General features: G+C 46.4%; 1 protein-coding gene across 1 annotated transcript in view; it reads right to left on the reverse strand.

Moving 5' to 3' along the window:
• SGPP2 (sphingosine-1-phosphate phosphatase 2) overlaps positions 1-17,404 on the reverse strand; it is a 179,451-nt gene that overhangs the window by 90,151 nt on the left and 71,896 nt on the right. Inside the window, exon 2 of the mRNA XM_029068172.1 lies at positions 8,816-8,974. Coding sequence (XP_028924005.1) covers positions 8,816-8,908 — 93 coding nt within the window. The 5' untranslated portion in view covers positions 8,909-8,974. The remainder of the gene's footprint in view (positions 1-8,815; positions 8,975-17,404) is intronic.

Genomic DNA, 17,404 nt, shown 5'->3' on the forward strand with positions numbered 1-17,404 from the left:
ACACCTCAGAAGCACTTAAATACCATAAAAAAAATAGGGTTGCAGCCTCCACCTCTGCCAACCTGCTGTTTCTGAACACTTCTGGCCCCACGCCGGCCTGCAGCTCCTTTTCTGGAGTCACCAAAATCTCGAGGGATCGGCGAGGCCTTCAGGCCTACATCCGTTCTCTGTCTGACGGGTCCCCAGAGGGTTCATGGGGACCTAAGTCAACGAGGAGCCCTCCTTGACCCTCTCTACATTTCCCAGTTTCAGCATGGCTGAGAGGCGCTCCCAGGAAGATCACTGTGGGAAGGGAATGTGTCCGTTTTATTGTCATATTGTACTCTTTCATTCATTCAGTAGTATTTATTAAACACTGAGTGCAGAGCACTGTCCTAAGCACTTGGAAAGTACAACGCAGCAACAGAGACAATTCCTGCTCACAGTCTGGTGGGGGAAGACAGACATCAATACAAATGAAGGCAGCAATATAAATAAATAGAACTATAGATATATACATATATACGTAAGTGCTGTGGGGCGGGAGAGGGGAGAAGAGCAAAGGGAGAGAGTCTTGGTGACGCGGAAGGGAAGGGGCGCTGAAGAAAAGTGGAGCTTAGTCTGGGAAGGCCTCTTGGAGGAGTTGAGCCTTCAGAAGGGGTTTGAAGGTTGGGGGCGAGTCATTGTCTGGAGTATTTGAGGAGGGAGGGTGTTCCAGGCCAGAGGTAGGACGTGGGCCAGGGGTCGGCGGTGAGACAGGTGAGATCGAGGCCCTAGAGGAGTGGAGTGCGCGGTCTGGGATGTAGAAGCAGAGAAGGGAGGTGAGGTAGGAGGGGGGAAGGTGATGAAGAGCTTTAAACCCAATAGTGAGGAGTTTTTGTTTGATATGGAGATGAATAGGCAACCACTGGAGATTTTTGAGGAGGGGGGTGACATGCCCTGAACGTTTCTGTAGAAAGATAATCCGGGCAACAGAATGAAGTATGGACTGAAGTGGGGAGAGGCAGGAGGTTGGGAGGTCAGAAAGAAGGCTGATGTAGTAATCCAGTGGGGATAGTATGAGTGATTGTACTCATGTGTTAGCGGTGTGGATGGAGAGGAAACGGCAGATCTTGGCAATGTGAAGGTGACAGGATTTGGTGACAGATTGCATATGTGGGTTGAATGAGAGAGCGGAGTTAAGGACCAAGGTTATGGGCTTGTGAGACGGGATGGATGGTTGTGCCGCCTGTAGTGACGGGAAAGTTCGGGAGAGGACAGGGTTTGGGAGGGATGATAGGGAGCTCTGTCTTGGACATGTTGAGTTTGAGGTGGCAGGAGGCCATCCAAGTAGAGATGTCCTAAGGCAGGAGGAGATGCAAGCTTGGAGGGAGGGAGAGCGCTTAGTACAGAGTTATGCCTATATAGTAAGCACTTAATAAATATGATTGACTGAAGGAGAGATAATGGACGCACCAGATTTTGGTTGAAAATATGACAGCCCAATTTCACAGATTTAGAGGGAAGGTTACAAGCCAGGTCCTCCACTTCAGCAAAATGGAACAAGGCCATGAAATAACAGGCAAACACACATAATTTGATAATATATAGTCAGTTTTCCGATGCCTATATTTCTGCTGTGTGTTTGGGATAGAGAGCTGTTAGGAAACCGAGGAAAGTGCTAGGACAGTCAAGGCACGTGTATTGACATGGGAGTCTTCGTTAACACGGTGTTCCCCGAGAACAGAGGGTAGTTCCGTTCCCAATGAATCCCATGTCATCCACCACTCCCATTACAGGAGATTGATTGTACCGATGCTACGTGAAGCATTTAAGATGTGGCTCTTGGTGATAACAGTGACGATAGTAATAATATTTGTTAAACACTTACTATGTCTCAAACACTGTTTAAGTGCTGGGGGAGACACAAGATAATTAGGGCAGACAGTCCCTGTCCTACACAGGGCTCCCAGTCTAAGTAGGAAAAACAGGTAACTGAACCCTCATTTTTACAGGTGAGGGAACAGTCAATCGTATTTATTGAGAGCTTACAATGTGCAGAGCACTGTACTAAGTGCTTGGGAGAGGATGATACAGCAATAGGCACCGAGAAGTGAAGTGACTTGCCCAAGGTCACACAGGAGGCAGGTGACAGAAGCAGGATTGGAACCCAGGTCCTGTGACCCGATCAGAGCCTGATGGTGAGATTGCATCCACGTGTGAATGTCAACGGGACCATCTGAAAATCAGGTAGGGAATGTCACTGTTTATTGTACTGTACTTCCCTTAGTGCTTAGTACAGTGCTCTGCACACAGTACGTGCTCAAGAAATACATCAAATGAATGAATGAAATCCTATCTTTTGTGATTGGAGGATCCCAGGGCAGGACCCATTTCCCATCTCTTTGAATGGAGATGCTCCCCATTGGATGGCAGCAAGCCTGACTTCCCTTTCTTGGAAGCCACAGCCTGGTTTCCCAGGGAGAGTTCGAGATAGGTGGGACCCCCTTAAGTGCTATTTCTCCTGCCTTGATAGTCTCCGGGGTGGCCAAAATGGAACTGTAAGAGAAGGAGTGATTCCCTTATACTGAAAATCTCTTTGAATAGAATGATCCAGCTGCTTGGGTGAACTTAGTTAAAATGAGATCAGTTGCATTACAAAAGGTATCTGTGCTGTGGTCACAAATTTGCATAATTTGTCTATGTCGCAAAATGCACAGAAATTCTTACCAACAACTACTGCCTCTTGAAACCTCCAGAAACTTTTTATTCCCTGCTCCCTTTCCTGAGACCCAGCCGGAAAGTCTTGCTTGGGGTGAGCCAAATTGCAAACACAATTTGCAATTTGCGTTTGCAATCTGCAAAGTTTGCAAAAAATTTGCAATTTGCAATTTACAATTTGCAAAAAAAAAAAAAATCTATTCACACTGACTAAATAATGTTTTGAACATACTCCTTTTTCTTGTGTGCATTTCCTTCTTTTCTCCATGCTAAGTTCTACCAAGAGTGATATCCAGGACACAGCAGATGTTCAATAAACAATAGTTTTCCCTGCTTTCTCATTTCCCCACCAACTCAAACAATAGTATTTATTATTTAATCTGGGCAGAACACTGCACTAAGTGCTTGGGAGAGTAGAGGGGTTAGAAGACAAGACCTTTGCCCACCAGGAGCTTATGGTCTAGCAGATATATATCCACATGATTAACATTAGAGGGATAGTTGAATGAAAGTGGGTATTGAGTGTAGAATGTTAGTAAATCCATTCGGTATTCAGAACTTTCAAATAGTTTGAGTCATAGTGAACAGATTTCTTTGTCTCTTAAAAGCATAACACCTATCCAGCCTTTCTATAATGAGGATGGGTGTGCATCCAAACATGAAGCTCACTTCAACACTGCCTTTGTTGCAGACGCTTAGTGCTCTTATTTTTGTAGGAGGGGAAAGCATTTCGAGGGCAAAAATTTCAAGATCCTCATGATTTTTAATCCGATCCTTAGTGTTTTGCAATTAGCATTCTCTGACTTCCACTCCCATAATCAAAACACTGTGAGACGGATAGATCACAAAATGAAATACATCCATCTGTTTCCTAACAGAGGTGCAACAAACTAATGCAGATAATTTGGGCATGGACACAATTAGCCTTAACTTTTGAGTCACTAGTCTTCTTCCACAGCGTGGCTCAGTGGAAAGAGCATGGGCTTTGGAGTCGGGGCTCATGAGTTCGAATCCCAGCTCTGCCACTTGTCGGCTGTGTGACTGTGGGCAAGTCACTTAACTTCTCTGTGCCTCAGTTCCCTCATCTGTAAAATGGGGATTAAGACTGTGAGCCCCACGTGGGACAACCTGATTCCCCTATGTCTACCCCAGCGCTTAGAACAGTGCTCGGCACATAGTAAGCGCTTAACAAATACCAACCTTCCACAGAAGTAGAAATCCGACCTGACGTGCTCTACGATCGAACTAAAAAGTTTGACAGTAAGTTAAATTCACACCTCAAAAAACTGCCTCTATTCCTTTCAGTTAAGCAGTCAACTTGGTTCATATTATCCAAATTCTTTATACTTCAAAATATTTCTGTAATCTTTTCCCTTCCGTTGGTTACTATTCATCCTTTGAGGTAGTTTATAAATTGGGCTCCTATATCAAGAGATATCAAGAAACAGAGGGGAAGGGGAAACGATGCACTTAACTGAAAAGAAGTAGATTTCGGCACCTCGAGTGCTGCCCCTATATTTCCGTATTTACCGTCAAGGATATCTGTGCGGGTCAAGTTAAATTTGGAAATATCAATCAATTGTAAGCATTGAGTGCTTACTGTGTGCAGAGCACTGTACTATACCTTCAATACAAGAGAGATACTAATGCTGCATGTCATCCTGAGTTCCCGAATAATATTCAGTCTTATTCTTGTAGTTTCAGACTATTTCTACCTCTGCATTTTAAAATGCCCAGCCTGCCTTTTCCAGTTCACTTTCCACAAGTCCCTCAGAAAAACACTGAGCAACACAGCTTCATTCCTACTGACATTTATTATCAAAGGATGTTTCATACTTTTCTTTCTTAACTACTAATGATGATAGCAAGAATGATGACCCTTATGAAGCCCTTATTATGTGCCAAGCACCATGCTAAGCTCTGGGGTAGAAAGAGGAATCAGATCGGACTCAATCCGTGTTCCACACGTGGAGCACAGTCTAAGCAGGGAGGGAAAAAAAGGTATTTTAGCCCCATTTGACAGATGAGGAAACTGAGGTCCTGGTAGATTAAGTCAGTCAGAGGCATTTATTGAGCACTCACTGTGTGCAGAGCACTGAACTAAGTGCTTAGGAAAGCTTGATACGACAAAATTGGTGGATATCCTGGCCAAAGAGGAACTTACAAGCTAAAGGAGATGTTTTGAAGTGTACAAGTGAACTTGCCCAAGTTCACAAAGCAGGTAAGTGGCAGAGCTGGGGCTAGTATCCAGGTCTCCTGACTCCCAGTTCTGTGCCTCCTTCTGGGTACCTGATTACTCTTCCATGAGTGGAAAAATGTGACATTCGATTTTCCTTATAGTCTTATCTGGTACACTGGCTAAATTAGACCCTTAGTGAATGGTAACAGATCACCATCCTTCATCTTCGCCATCCCCCGCTTCATTTTTTGAAAACAAAAATAGACTGAAATCCACATTCCTTCTAAAGTTTACGGCCACCCAGTGGCCCAGACAGACAATCTCTACTCCACTTCAGGAGGTGGAAAGCATAAGCACAGGTGCAGTCTGGGCTTGGATAGAAGTAATACTGGAAAAGCAGCGTGGCTCAGTGGAAAAAGCACGGGCTTGGAAGTCAGAGGTCATGGGTTCGAATCCCGGCTCTGCCGCTTGTCAGCTGTGTGACAGTGGGCAAGTCACTTCACTTCTCTGGGCCTCAGTTACCTCATCTGTAAAATGGGGATTAAGACGGTGAGCCTCACATGGGACAACCTGATTACCCTGTATCTCCCCCAGCGCTTAGAAGAGTGCTCTGCACATAGTAAGCGCTTAACAAATACCAAAATTATCATTATTAATACTAGAGTGTTGTTTCTCAGATGGTGCGCAGACCTAGGAGTAACGGAATGGCCCAGATGGCTAAGGTGGGAGCCCTAAAGAATGTTCCCTCTAGCCTGGAAATATGCTCATCTCAGTGGATGAGAGCAAACAAGAGGAAAGCGGAAAACTCTAGAGGCGCGATTAAGAAAAATGTTTTTAAAAGTGGGATAACACATGAAGAAGGTGACTTTGGCAGTATTCTTGGCAAAAGCAGCATCATCTAATGGGTAGAGCATGGGCCTGGGAGTCAAGAGGAGCTAGGTTCCAAAGCCAGCTCCGCCACTTGTCTGCTGTGTGGCCTCGGGCAGGTCGCTTCGCTTCTCTAGGTCTGTTTCCTCAGTTCCTTAATGAGGATTAAGACTGTGGGCTCCGTGTGGGACAGAGACCGTGTCCAACCTGATTAGCCTGTATCTATCCCAGCATTTATTCCAGTACCCGACACGTAGCAAGTGCTTAACAAATGCCATAAAAAATAATTCTTTAATCATCCCATAATGTACTCGGCAAAGTGATCAAGGAACGTGATAAGGTCAGGGTTAAATTTAGATAAATTTTAGAGGCTGTGCCCATGCTAGGAAAATAAAAAACAGGAGATCTAGGGGCACGAACATCGAGACGTATGAACTAAAGCCTCTTTCCTTAACATGGAAAACGGTCACAAGGCCAAAGGCTGGAGGCAAGGGCAGACTGGCTCAGAAGCCTCCACAATCTGGGTGAGAGCCGTAGGGGCAACTGCTGTGCTTGTCTTTCTTCCTACTCTTGTCATTTTTCCTCCACTTCTTGCTAAGAACTCATGCATTCTCTCTCCACCCCTGCCCCTCATAGCACTTATGTACACATCCTTATATTCGGTTGCTTCCTCTACCCATAATTTATTTTAATAATAATGTTGGTATTTGTTAAGCGCTTACTATGTGCCGAGCACTGTTCTAAGCCCTGGGGGAGATACAGCGTAATCAGGTTGTCCCACGTGAGGCTCCCGGTGAATCCTCATTTTACAGATGAGGTAACTGAGGCCCAGAGAAGTTAAGTGACTTGTCCACAGTCACACAGCTGACAAGTGGCGGAGCCGGGATTCGAACCCATGACCTCTGACTCCCAAGCCAGGGCTCTTGCCACTGAGCCACGCTGCTTCTCTCCAATTAGACTGAAATCTCTGAGGACAGGGATCGTGTCTATCAACTCCGTTGCACTCTCCCAAGCATTTAGTGCAGCGCTCTGCATAAAGAGAACACTCAATAAATACCATCGATGACTTATTGATTTTTCGAATACTGGGTAACCAGGGGGGATGAGAATTCTAGAGACTGGAGTCGCTATTCTTCCTCTTTCCAGCTACTTCCATATACTTCTTGCTAGGGTCCCCAGAGTTCTTGCCCGTGTGTACCAACTCTGTTGTATTGTAATAATAATAATAATGTTGGTATTTGTTAAGCGGTTCCTATGTGCAGAGCACTGTTGTAAGCGCTGGGGTAGACACAGGGGAATCAGGTTGTCCCACGTGGGGCTCACAGTCTTAATCCCCATTTTACAGATGAGGGAACTGAGGCCCAGAGAAGTGAAGTGACTTGCCCCCAGTCACACAGCTGACAAGTGGCAGAGCCGGGATTCGAACCCATGACATCTGACTCCAAAGCCCGGGCTCTTTCCACTGAGCCACGCTGCTTCCCGTGTACTCCCTTGTACTCCCCCAAGCATTTAGTACAGCTCTCTGAACAAAGTAAGCGCTCAATAAATACCAATGATGATGATGATGGAACGTAGCAACTGCAGGATAGGTATTCAGTCATTCATTCATTCATTCACTCAATAGCATTTATTGAGCGCTTACTATGTGCAGAGCACTGTACTAAGCTCTCGGAATGGACAAATCGGTAACAGAGACAGTCCCTGCCCTTTGACGGGCTTACGGTCTAATTGGGGGAGACGGACAAAAACAACAGCAATAAATAGAATCAAGGGGATGAACATCTCATTAAAACAATAGCAAATAAACAGAATCAAGGTGATATACATCTCATTAACAAAATAAATAGGGTAAAGCAGCGTGGCTCAGTGGACAGAGCACGGGGCTTTGGAGTCAGAGGTCATGAGTTCGAATCCCAGCTCCACCACTTGTCAGCTGTGTGACTGTGGGCGAGTCACTTAACTTCTCTGTGCCTCAGTTACCTCATCTGTAAAATGGGGATGAAGACTGTGAGCCCCACGTGGGCCAACCTGATTCCCTTGTGTCTACCCCAGCGCTTAGTACAGTGCTCTGCACGTAGTAAGCGCTTAACAAATACCGACATTATTATAACATTATTATTATTATTATAAACTCAAACAGGGTAAAGATTTACAATTGCTCTACTGCTCAGAATGACTGAAAATGCTGTAAGTCAAAGAATGCCTGTATATTCATTCATTCATTCATCCAATAGTATTTATTGAGCGCTTACTATGTGCAGAGCACTGTAGCTTGAACAGGGTGGGCTCTGCCCAACATGCTAAGGCAGGGAACAACAACTAGGTATAATTACAGTATATGCGAATGTAGAGTCTTAGGGTCGAGGGTTCTAATCCCCCCTCTGCCACTTGTCTGCTGTGTGACCTTGGGCAAGTCACTCCACTTCTCTGGGCCTCAGCTACCTCATCCGGAAAATGGGAGTAAGACTGTGAGCCCTATGTGGGACAGAGGCTGTGTCCAGCTTAATTTGCTTGTTACCAGCACTTAGTACAGTGTCTGGCACATAGAAAGCACTTAACAAATACCATTATTATTATTCAAGATGCCTTTTTACAAACGTAACTCATTTCTGTTCTCTCTCTCTGCATTTTGGAAAGAAAACAGTAAAATTTGAGAGTATTCTTCCAACAGCGTGCACCTGTCTGGAACAGAATGTCATGACGTTGGAAAAAACAGTTGGACATGTGCAAAAAAAAGAGATAAGAATTACAACTTGTGTTTCCCTTCACGTGGCTTCTGCAAGAGCACAGACTCCATGTTTCAGAAAAACTGAGAATGTTCATTAGGGTTGTTTCTATTTTTAAATTCATTTTCCGTGGCTTCCAATCTCTCACTTTCATAAAACGAGAGGAACAAGTTGCTTAGGAACCAAATTTAAATATGACAGATCCAAAATTGAATTTTTGAGCTTCTTCCTCTTCCCCCAAGTTTATTTCTTCTCAGAAAATCAGACATTACATCCCACTCCTAAATGGTAGGTGATCACAAGGATCGATGCACCGGCAAGTAGAATAATTACCGTTCACTCTAACAAAACTAGTAATACTTACCACCCATATCACTATCAACCTCCTGGATACATATGGATCAATATTCCAGTGAGTGAATGGAAGAAATGTGATGTAAAATATTTCTTGACCCATAGCAGCTGAAAACTTGAAGAGATAGTAGTAGAAGTAATTCTTCACGATGTACTTCTGTGCGTGTACCTGAAAGACGAAGTCACTGTCAGTTCATGGAAAGAGCTGTTTCGTGGAAAGTCTGCAGTACCTTTTAATAGCATTTTCTAACGTTCATTATCCATCTACTGGCAAAGTAATGTGTTTCAGAAAAAGTTATTAATCATCACTGACTGGCATTTTATTACTGCAGCATTATTCTCATCTTATTACACAGATTATAGTAGAAGTGTGTCAGAGGAATTCAGTATGATGACAAGCCAACTGGAACGGTCCTACTGAAGACAGTACTCCTACTCTGATAGTTAAGCGGAATATTCAACTGTACTAACGCCCTACAGAGAGCTCACCTCCTCCAGGAGGCCTTCCCAGACTGAGCCCCCCTTTTCCTCTGTTCCTCCTCCCCTCCCCTTCGCCCCGACTCCCTCCCTCTGCTCTAACCCCTTCCCTGCCCCACGGCACTTGGGTATATTTGTACATTCTATTCATTTTATTAACGATATGTATTTAACTATAATTCCATTTCTCTATTTTGATGCTATCGAAGCCTGTCTCCTGGTTTTGTTTTGTTGTCTGTCTCCCTCTTCATTCATTCATTCAATAGTACTTATTGAGCGCTTACTATGTGCAGAGCACTGTACTAAGCGCTTGCAACGTACAAATCGGTAACAGATAGAGACAGTCCCTGCCCTTTGACGGGCTTACGGTCTAGTCCGGGGCTCTTCTACACTGTGAGCCCGTTGTTGGGTAGGGTTTGTCTCTATCTTTTGCCGACTTGCACTTTCCAAGCACTTAGTACCATGCTCTGCACATACTAAGTGCTCAATAAATAAGATTGAATGAATAAATAACAACAATAAACTGTGATATTCTCTGCCCATAACGCGCTCACAGTCTACGGGAGGGGAGACAGATAATACAAATTTTTAAATGACAGATGTATACATAAGTGCTGCAGAGTTGAGAGCGGGGAAGAGCAAAGGGAGCAAGTCAGGGTGATGCTGAAGGATGTGGGAGATGAAGAAAAGAGGGGTTTAGCCTGGGGAGGCTTCTTGGAGGAGATGTGCCTTCAATAAGGCTTTGAAGAGGGGGGAGAGTCATTGTCTGGCGGATTTGAGGAGGGAGGGTGTTCCGGGCCAGAAGCAGGATTTGGGCCAGGGGTCCGTGGTGAGACAGGTGAGATCGAAGTCCAGTGAGAAGATTAGCCCTAGAGGAGCCAAATGGGCGGGCTGGATTGTAGGTGAGAAGCCAAATATTCTCTGACCCTCTCTTTTATCGTAGGTGGGACATTTTAGGGCCCAGGTTTTCCATGTGAGACTTTGGGCAAGTTCCTTCGCTTTTCTGTACCTCAGTTATCTCATCTGTTAAATGGGGATTGAGACTGTGAGCCCCATGTGGGACGGGGACTGTGTCCAACCCGATTTGCTTGTATCCACCCCAGTGTTTAGAACGGTGCCTGGAACATAATAAGCACTTAACAACTACTATAATTATTACTATTATCACTCTCTGGGCCTCAGTTACCTCATCTGTAAAATGGGGCTAAAGGAGGACTTAGTTAGGGAAGGCTTCTTGGAGGAGATGTGCCGTCGATAAGGTTTCGAAGTGGGGGAGAGCACTTATCTGTCTGAAATGAGGAGGGAGGACGTTCCAGGCCAGAGGTCGGATGTGGGTGCGAGGTCGGCGGCGAAATAGACAAGATCGAGGTAGAGGGAGAAGGTTAGCATTAGAGGAAATATCAACTTAGAGTGTGGGGGCCGGGTTGGAGTAGGAGAGTAGCGAGATGAGGTAGGAGGGGGCAAGGTGATTAAGTGCTTTATAGCCAGTGGTGAGGCGTTTTTGTTTGACGTGGAGGTGGAGGGGCAAGGCACTGTACTAAGTAGAAACTGGCTGCCAAGCAACGAGGTGGTAATAGCAGTAGTATTTATTAAGTGCTTAATCGGAGCAGAGCACTATATAAAACCCTGGGCTCCCAGAAGTTGTGGAAGGATGATGATGATGATGGTATTTGTTAAGTGCTTACTATGTGCCAAGCACTGTTCTAAGCGCGGAGGGAGACACAAGGTAATCAGGTGGGCTCACAGTCTTAATCCCCCTTTTACAGATGAGGTAACTGAGGCACAGAGAAGTTGGGACTTGCCCAAAGTCACACCGCTGACAAGTGGCGGAGCCGGGATTAGAAACCCACGACCTCTGATTCCCAAGAATGTGCTCTTTCCACTAAGCCACACTGCTTCTCATACAACCTTTTCTGGGTTGTCCCCCAAATCATCTCATAAGCTTTCACTCCCTCTCACCTCATTTCAAAATATTGCCTACCTACTAAGTACTATGGGCCTGGGAGTCAGAAGGACCTAGGTTCTAATCCCAGATCTGCCACCTGTCTGCTGTGCGACCCTGGGTAAGTCACTTAAATTATCTGTGCCTCAGTTGCCTCATCTGAAAAATGGGCATTAAGATTGTGAACATCATGTAGGACATGGACTACGTCCAATCTAGTCACCTTGCATCTACCCCATCACTTTAGAACAGTGCCTGGCACATAGTAAATGCTTAACAAACAAAATAAAAAAAGAATAGAAAATGGTGTAAGCCCTTTTTGCACAACCTTCTTGGAACTGATAGAGATTTCCAGGTCATTTCTCACATTCTGCTTTTCATTTTAATCACGTGACCAATAGCTATTGAGCACTGGTTCATGTCTCAGAGGCATAAAAGCAAAGGAGACACAAAAGTAAAGGAAAGTAATGGAGAAAAGAGCATTTGGCATATTTTCCAAGTGCTTAGTACAGTGCTCTGCACACAGTAAGCGCTCGATAAACACGAATGAGTGAATTAATGAATATTTAAGAAGGGCATACAGATGCTATAATAATAATAATAATAATGTTGGTATTTGTTAAGCGCTTACTATGTTCAGAGCACTGTTCTAAGAGCTGGGGTAGATACAGGGTAATCAGGTTGTTCCACATGAGGCTCACAGTCTTAATCCCCATTTTACTGATGAGGGAACGGAGGCACAGAGAAGTTAAGTGACTTGCCCACAGTCACAGCTGCCAAGTGGCAGAGTCGGGATTCGAACCCATGACCTCTGACTCCCAAGCCCGTGCTCTTTCCATTGAGCCATGCCGCTTGCCTAGCTCTCATATCCCCTGAACTGACTGCTTCCCATGCTTTTTATTATTAGTAGCAGTAGTAATAACTGTGGTATTTGTTAAGCGATTACTATGTGCCAGGCACTGTACTAAGTGCCGGAGTAGATACAAGCAAATTGGGTTGGACAGTCTCTGGCCCACACGGAGCTCACAGTCTTAATCCCCATTTTACAGGTGAGGTAACTGAGACACAGAGGAAGTGAAGTGACTTGACCAAGGTCACACAACCGACAAGCAGCAGAGCCGGAATTAAAAACCATGTCCTTCTAACCCCCCAGGCCCGGGCTCCATCCGCTAGGCCACGCTGCATGTCTGTCTGTTTTTTCTCTGTCTGGCCCTCCCTCCCTCCCTCTTCAAATCCAAAAGGACATTGATGCCCCCATCTTCAAAGGCTTTCTGAAATCCCATCTCCTGCAAGAAGCCTTCCCTATTTAATTTCCCCTCTCCCCCAGGCTATGTAGTATTAATATCCCTTCAAAGTCCTACTGAAGGCTCACCTCCTCCAGGAGGCCTTCCCAGGTTAAGCCCCCCTTTTCCTCTGCTCCTCCTCCGCTCCCCATGACCCCGATGCACTCTCTTTGCTCTACCCGCTCCTCCCCACAACACTTGTGAATATACGTACATATTTACAATCCTATTTATTTATATTAATGATGTGTATATATCTCTAATTCTATTTATTTATATTGATGTTACTGATGCCTGCTTACTTGTTTTGATGCCTGTCTTCCCCCTTCTAGACTGTGAGCCAGTTGTGGGCAGGGACTGTCTCTGTTGCTGAATTGTACTTTCCAAACGTTTAGCACAGTGCTCTGCACACAGTAAGTGCTCAATAAATACGACTACACGAATGAAGCATTCGCGAATGAATGTGCTTCATGAAGGAAGCACAGAGAAGCAGCATGGCTCAGTGGAAAGAGCCCGGGCTTCGGAGTCAGAGGTCATGGGCTCGACTCCCGGCCCGGCCACTTGTCAGCTGTGTGACCGTGGGCGAGTCCCTTCGCTTCTCTGGGCCTCAGTTACCTCATCTGTACAATGGGGATTAACCGTGAGCCTCACGTGGGACGACCCGATGACCCTGTATCTCCCCCAGCGCTTAGAACAGTGCTCTGCACATAGTAAGCGCTTAACAAATACCGATATTATTATTACTGTGTGCAGAGCACTGTGAAAGAATGCACAGATGGGAATCGGACATGGTCCCTCCAGCTCGGGGGACTCGCTAGCTAAAAAGAGAAAGGTGGGGAGGGAACTGGCGGCACATACATCAGGGCAGAGGAAACAAAGCACTAGGAAGTCTCTCGACCGCCCCTTAAGTACCAACTGAGCCCTTCTTGAATTCACAACTTCCCCAAGCACTTATGTATAGATTTTACACGCCCTGTTACTTAAGCACTAACTTATTTTCCCATCCCCTTTTTCTCTTTCCACCTGTCTGTAAATTGCTTTAATATCCGTATCTCCCACTGGACTGTAAGATCTTTGAGGGCAAGGCCTCAAGTGTACTCTCCGCGTTGGCGCTCGATAAATAGTATTGATTGGAAAAAGCTTTCCTCCTCTCACTACTCCAGTTGCGGCCCATTCATGGCGATCCTTGCAATAAAATATGTTCCAGTCTCATTAATTCCTGCATAACCTTCTGCCAAAGGGTTCTGACAAAGCATCTGAAACGACTGTTGGAAATCCGCCCAAGATCCATTTTCAGGGCAGGAGCAGCGGGACCAGCCAGGGCCCGATTTGGGCCCGAGTTCAGCCACCTTGAGAAGGAGAGGTTTGGAGTCATCGGTCCGAATGGGTAGGCGCGTCACCCAAAACGACGGCAGAGCACGAAGCAGACGTTCCATAAATACGCTGGATGGTGCTGAACCGTAAAAAATTCAGGACGGACGCATAAAAACTCTCGACTGCCTTACTCTGTACTCGTTCTTATCTCGTTTAGTGGAGAACAGCCACAGGTGCCCCTCTTTTATTTGAGGTGTGGGGTTGAGTTCATGGCAGAGCATCTAGGTGGGGTGGAATCTGGGCAGCCTGGGGGGAGGCAGGCAAGCCCCCCACATTCTCAGATCTTCAAGTTGTATTTTTAAAGATTTAACTAAGTAAAGGCTTTGCAGTTCTTTTAAGTCACTATAATAATAATAATGTTGGTATTTGTTAAGCCCTTACTGTGTGCCGAGCACCGTTCTAAGCGGTGGGGGAGACACAGGGTCATCAGGTCGTCCCACGTGAGGCTCACGGTTAATCCCCATTTTACAGATGAGGTAACTGAGGCCCAGAGAAGTGAAGTGACTTGCCCACAGTCACACAGCTGACAAGTGGCAGAGCCGGGATTCGAACCCATGACCTCTGACTCCCAAGCCTGGACTCTTTCCACTGAGCCATGCTGCTTCTCATAATCTTTGGCCTCAATCTCCACAAGAGCAATGTGAATCTTGTAGACCTAGTTTTACTGTAATTTTCAATCCCACCAACATTTAAAACAAGGCAATGGAATGGAATGCCTGAAAAAATGTAACCATTTCTTAGCCACGCTGATCCAAAGCCCTTGGATTTGTGATGCTTCCAATTGCTCTCCCGGCTCTTCCCGGAAGAAATCTGGGGGTGAACATATTGCGATCAAGAGTAGCCCCCTACCCAGAATACCTCCTCATCCCTGACGCTTCACGCCCTGTAAGCTCCTTGCAGGAGTATTGCGGGCAGGGAATGTATCTATCGTTCTACGGTACTCTCCCAACCGCTTAGTACAGCGCTCTGCACATAATAAGCACTTAATAAATACAATTGAATGAATGAATTCTGGACAAAATAATAATAATAATAATGGTATTTGTTAAGCGCTTACTATGTGCCAAGCACTGTTCTAAGTGCTGGGGTAGTTACAAGGTGATCAGGTTGTCCCACATGAGGCAAACAGTCTTAATCCCATTTTGCAGATGAGGTAACTGTCGCACAGAGAAGTTAAGTGACTTGCCCAAAGTCACACAGCTGATGAGTCCATCCTTTCCTCTCCATCCAAACTGCTATCGTGACGGTACAAGCTCTGATAATATCCCGACTGGATTATTGTGTCAGCCTCCTCTCTGATCTCCCTTCCTCCTGCCTCTCCCCACTCCAGTCTATTCTTCACTCCGCTGCCCGGCTCATCTTCCTGCAGAAACGCTCTGGGCACGTCACTCCCTTCCTTAAAAACCTCCAGTGGTTGCCTATCAACCTCCGCATGAAACGAAAACTCCTCACTCTGGGCTTCAAGGCTGTCCATCCCCTTGCCCCCTCCTACCTCTCCTTCCTTCTCTCTTTCTACCGCCCAGCCCGCACGCTCCGCTCCTCCGCCGCCCACCTCCTCGCCGTCCCCCGTTCTTGCCTATCCCGCCGTCGACCCCCGGGCCACGTCCTACCGCTGTCCTGGAATGCCCTCCCTCCTCACATCTGCCAAACTAACTCTCTTCCGCTCTTCAAAGCCCTACTGAGAGCTCACCTCCTCCAGGAGGCCTTCCCAGACTGAGCCACCCCTTTCCCTCTGCTCCCCCAACCCTCTGTTCTTGCCCCTTCCCTTCCCCTCAGTACTGCACTCATTTATATATATATTATTTATTACCCTTTTTATTTTGTGAATGAGGTGTATATCTCCATGATTCTATTTATCTTGATGATGATGTCTTGTTTGGCTTTGTTCTGTTTTGCTTTGCTGTCTCTCTCCCCCCCATTTAGACTGTGAGCCCCTTATTGGGCAGGGATTGTCTCTATCGGTTGCCGAATTGTACATCCCAAGTGCTGAGTACCGTGCTCTGCACATAGTAAGCGCTCAACAAATACTATTGAATGAATGAATGAATGAAAGTGGCGGAGCTGGGATTAGAACCCACGACCTCTGACTCCCAAGCCCGTGCTCTTTCCGCTAAGCCACGCCCGCTTCTTGGCCGCGGCCCTAGGTAGACCGCCTCCCCTTCCTGCCATGCTCAAGGCCAGAGGGACCCCCCCATTCTCAGCCAGGGTCAGGGCAGGCGGGGAGGGAGTCATGAACCAGCTAGTTGGATACTGACCTACATTCACACTGCTTCCAGCTTCTCATTAGTCTTCCTCTCACTCTCTCCCCCTCCAAAACCTTATGATGATGATGAGGATATCTGTTCATTGAATAGTATTTATTGAGCGCCTACTATGTGCAGAGCACTGTACTAAGCGCTTGGAATGAACAAGTCGGAAACAGATAGAGACGGTCCCTGCCGTTTGACGGGCTTACGGTCTAATCGGGGAAGACAGGCAGACGAGAACGATGGCAATAAATAGAATCGAGGGGAAGAACATCTGTTGAGTGCTTACTACGTGCCAAGCACTGTTCTAAACACTGGGATAGATATAAGGTTATCAGGTTGCCCCACGCGGGGCTCACAGTCTTAATCCCCATTTGACAGATGAGGTAACTGAGGCCCAGAGAAGTGAAGTGACTTGCCCAAAGTCACACAGCTGACAAGTGGCGGAGGCGGGATTAGAACCCACGACCTGTGACTCCCAAACCCGTGCTCTTTCCACTAAGCCCCACTGCTCTGAGGCAGCTCATCGTGGACAGGGAACATGTCTGTTACACTGTACTCTCCCCAGCACGTAGTACAATGCTCTGCACACGGTAAGCGCTCAATGAATACCACTGACTGACTGATAAGGTCACTCCTCCTCCATGAGGCCTTCCCTGATTAAACCCTCTTTTCTCTGGTTCCCTCTCCTTTCTGTGCACTTGGATCGGTGACCTTTGGACACTTGATTTTTGCCCCCCTGCCATCACCCCAGCACTTATGTACATGTCGTTAAATTACATATTATATATATATTTATTTATTCATATTGCTGTCTCCCTCTCCAGACTGTAAGCACATTACAGGTAGGGAATGTGTCTCCTCATTCCGTTGTACGGTATTCTCCCAAGCACTTAGTACAGTGCTCTGCACAGTGGAAAGAGCCCGGGCTTCGGAGACAGAGGTCACGGGTTCGACTCCCGGCTCTGCCACTTGTCAGCTGTGTGACTGCGGGCAAGTCACTTCACTCCTCTGGGCCTCAGTTACCTCATCTGGAAAATGGGGATTAACTGTGAGCCTCACGTGGGACCACCTGACGACCCTGCATCTCCCCCAGCGCTTAGAACGGTGCTCTGCTCATAGTAAGCGCTTAACAAATACCAACATTATTATTATCAGTGGCATTTATTGAGCCCTTTCCGTATGCAGAGCACTGTACTAAGCGCCTGGGAGGGCAGAGCCGAGTTGCTAGACACATTCCCAGCCCACGAGTTGCCTCAGGCGGTGCGGACCACCCC

The sequence above is a fragment of the Ornithorhynchus anatinus genome, chromosome 1 (genome assembly GCF_004115215.2).
Source record: "Ornithorhynchus anatinus isolate Pmale09 chromosome 1, mOrnAna1.pri.v4, whole genome shotgun sequence".
Taxonomy (NCBI): Eukaryota; Metazoa; Chordata; class Mammalia; order Monotremata; family Ornithorhynchidae; genus Ornithorhynchus; species Ornithorhynchus anatinus.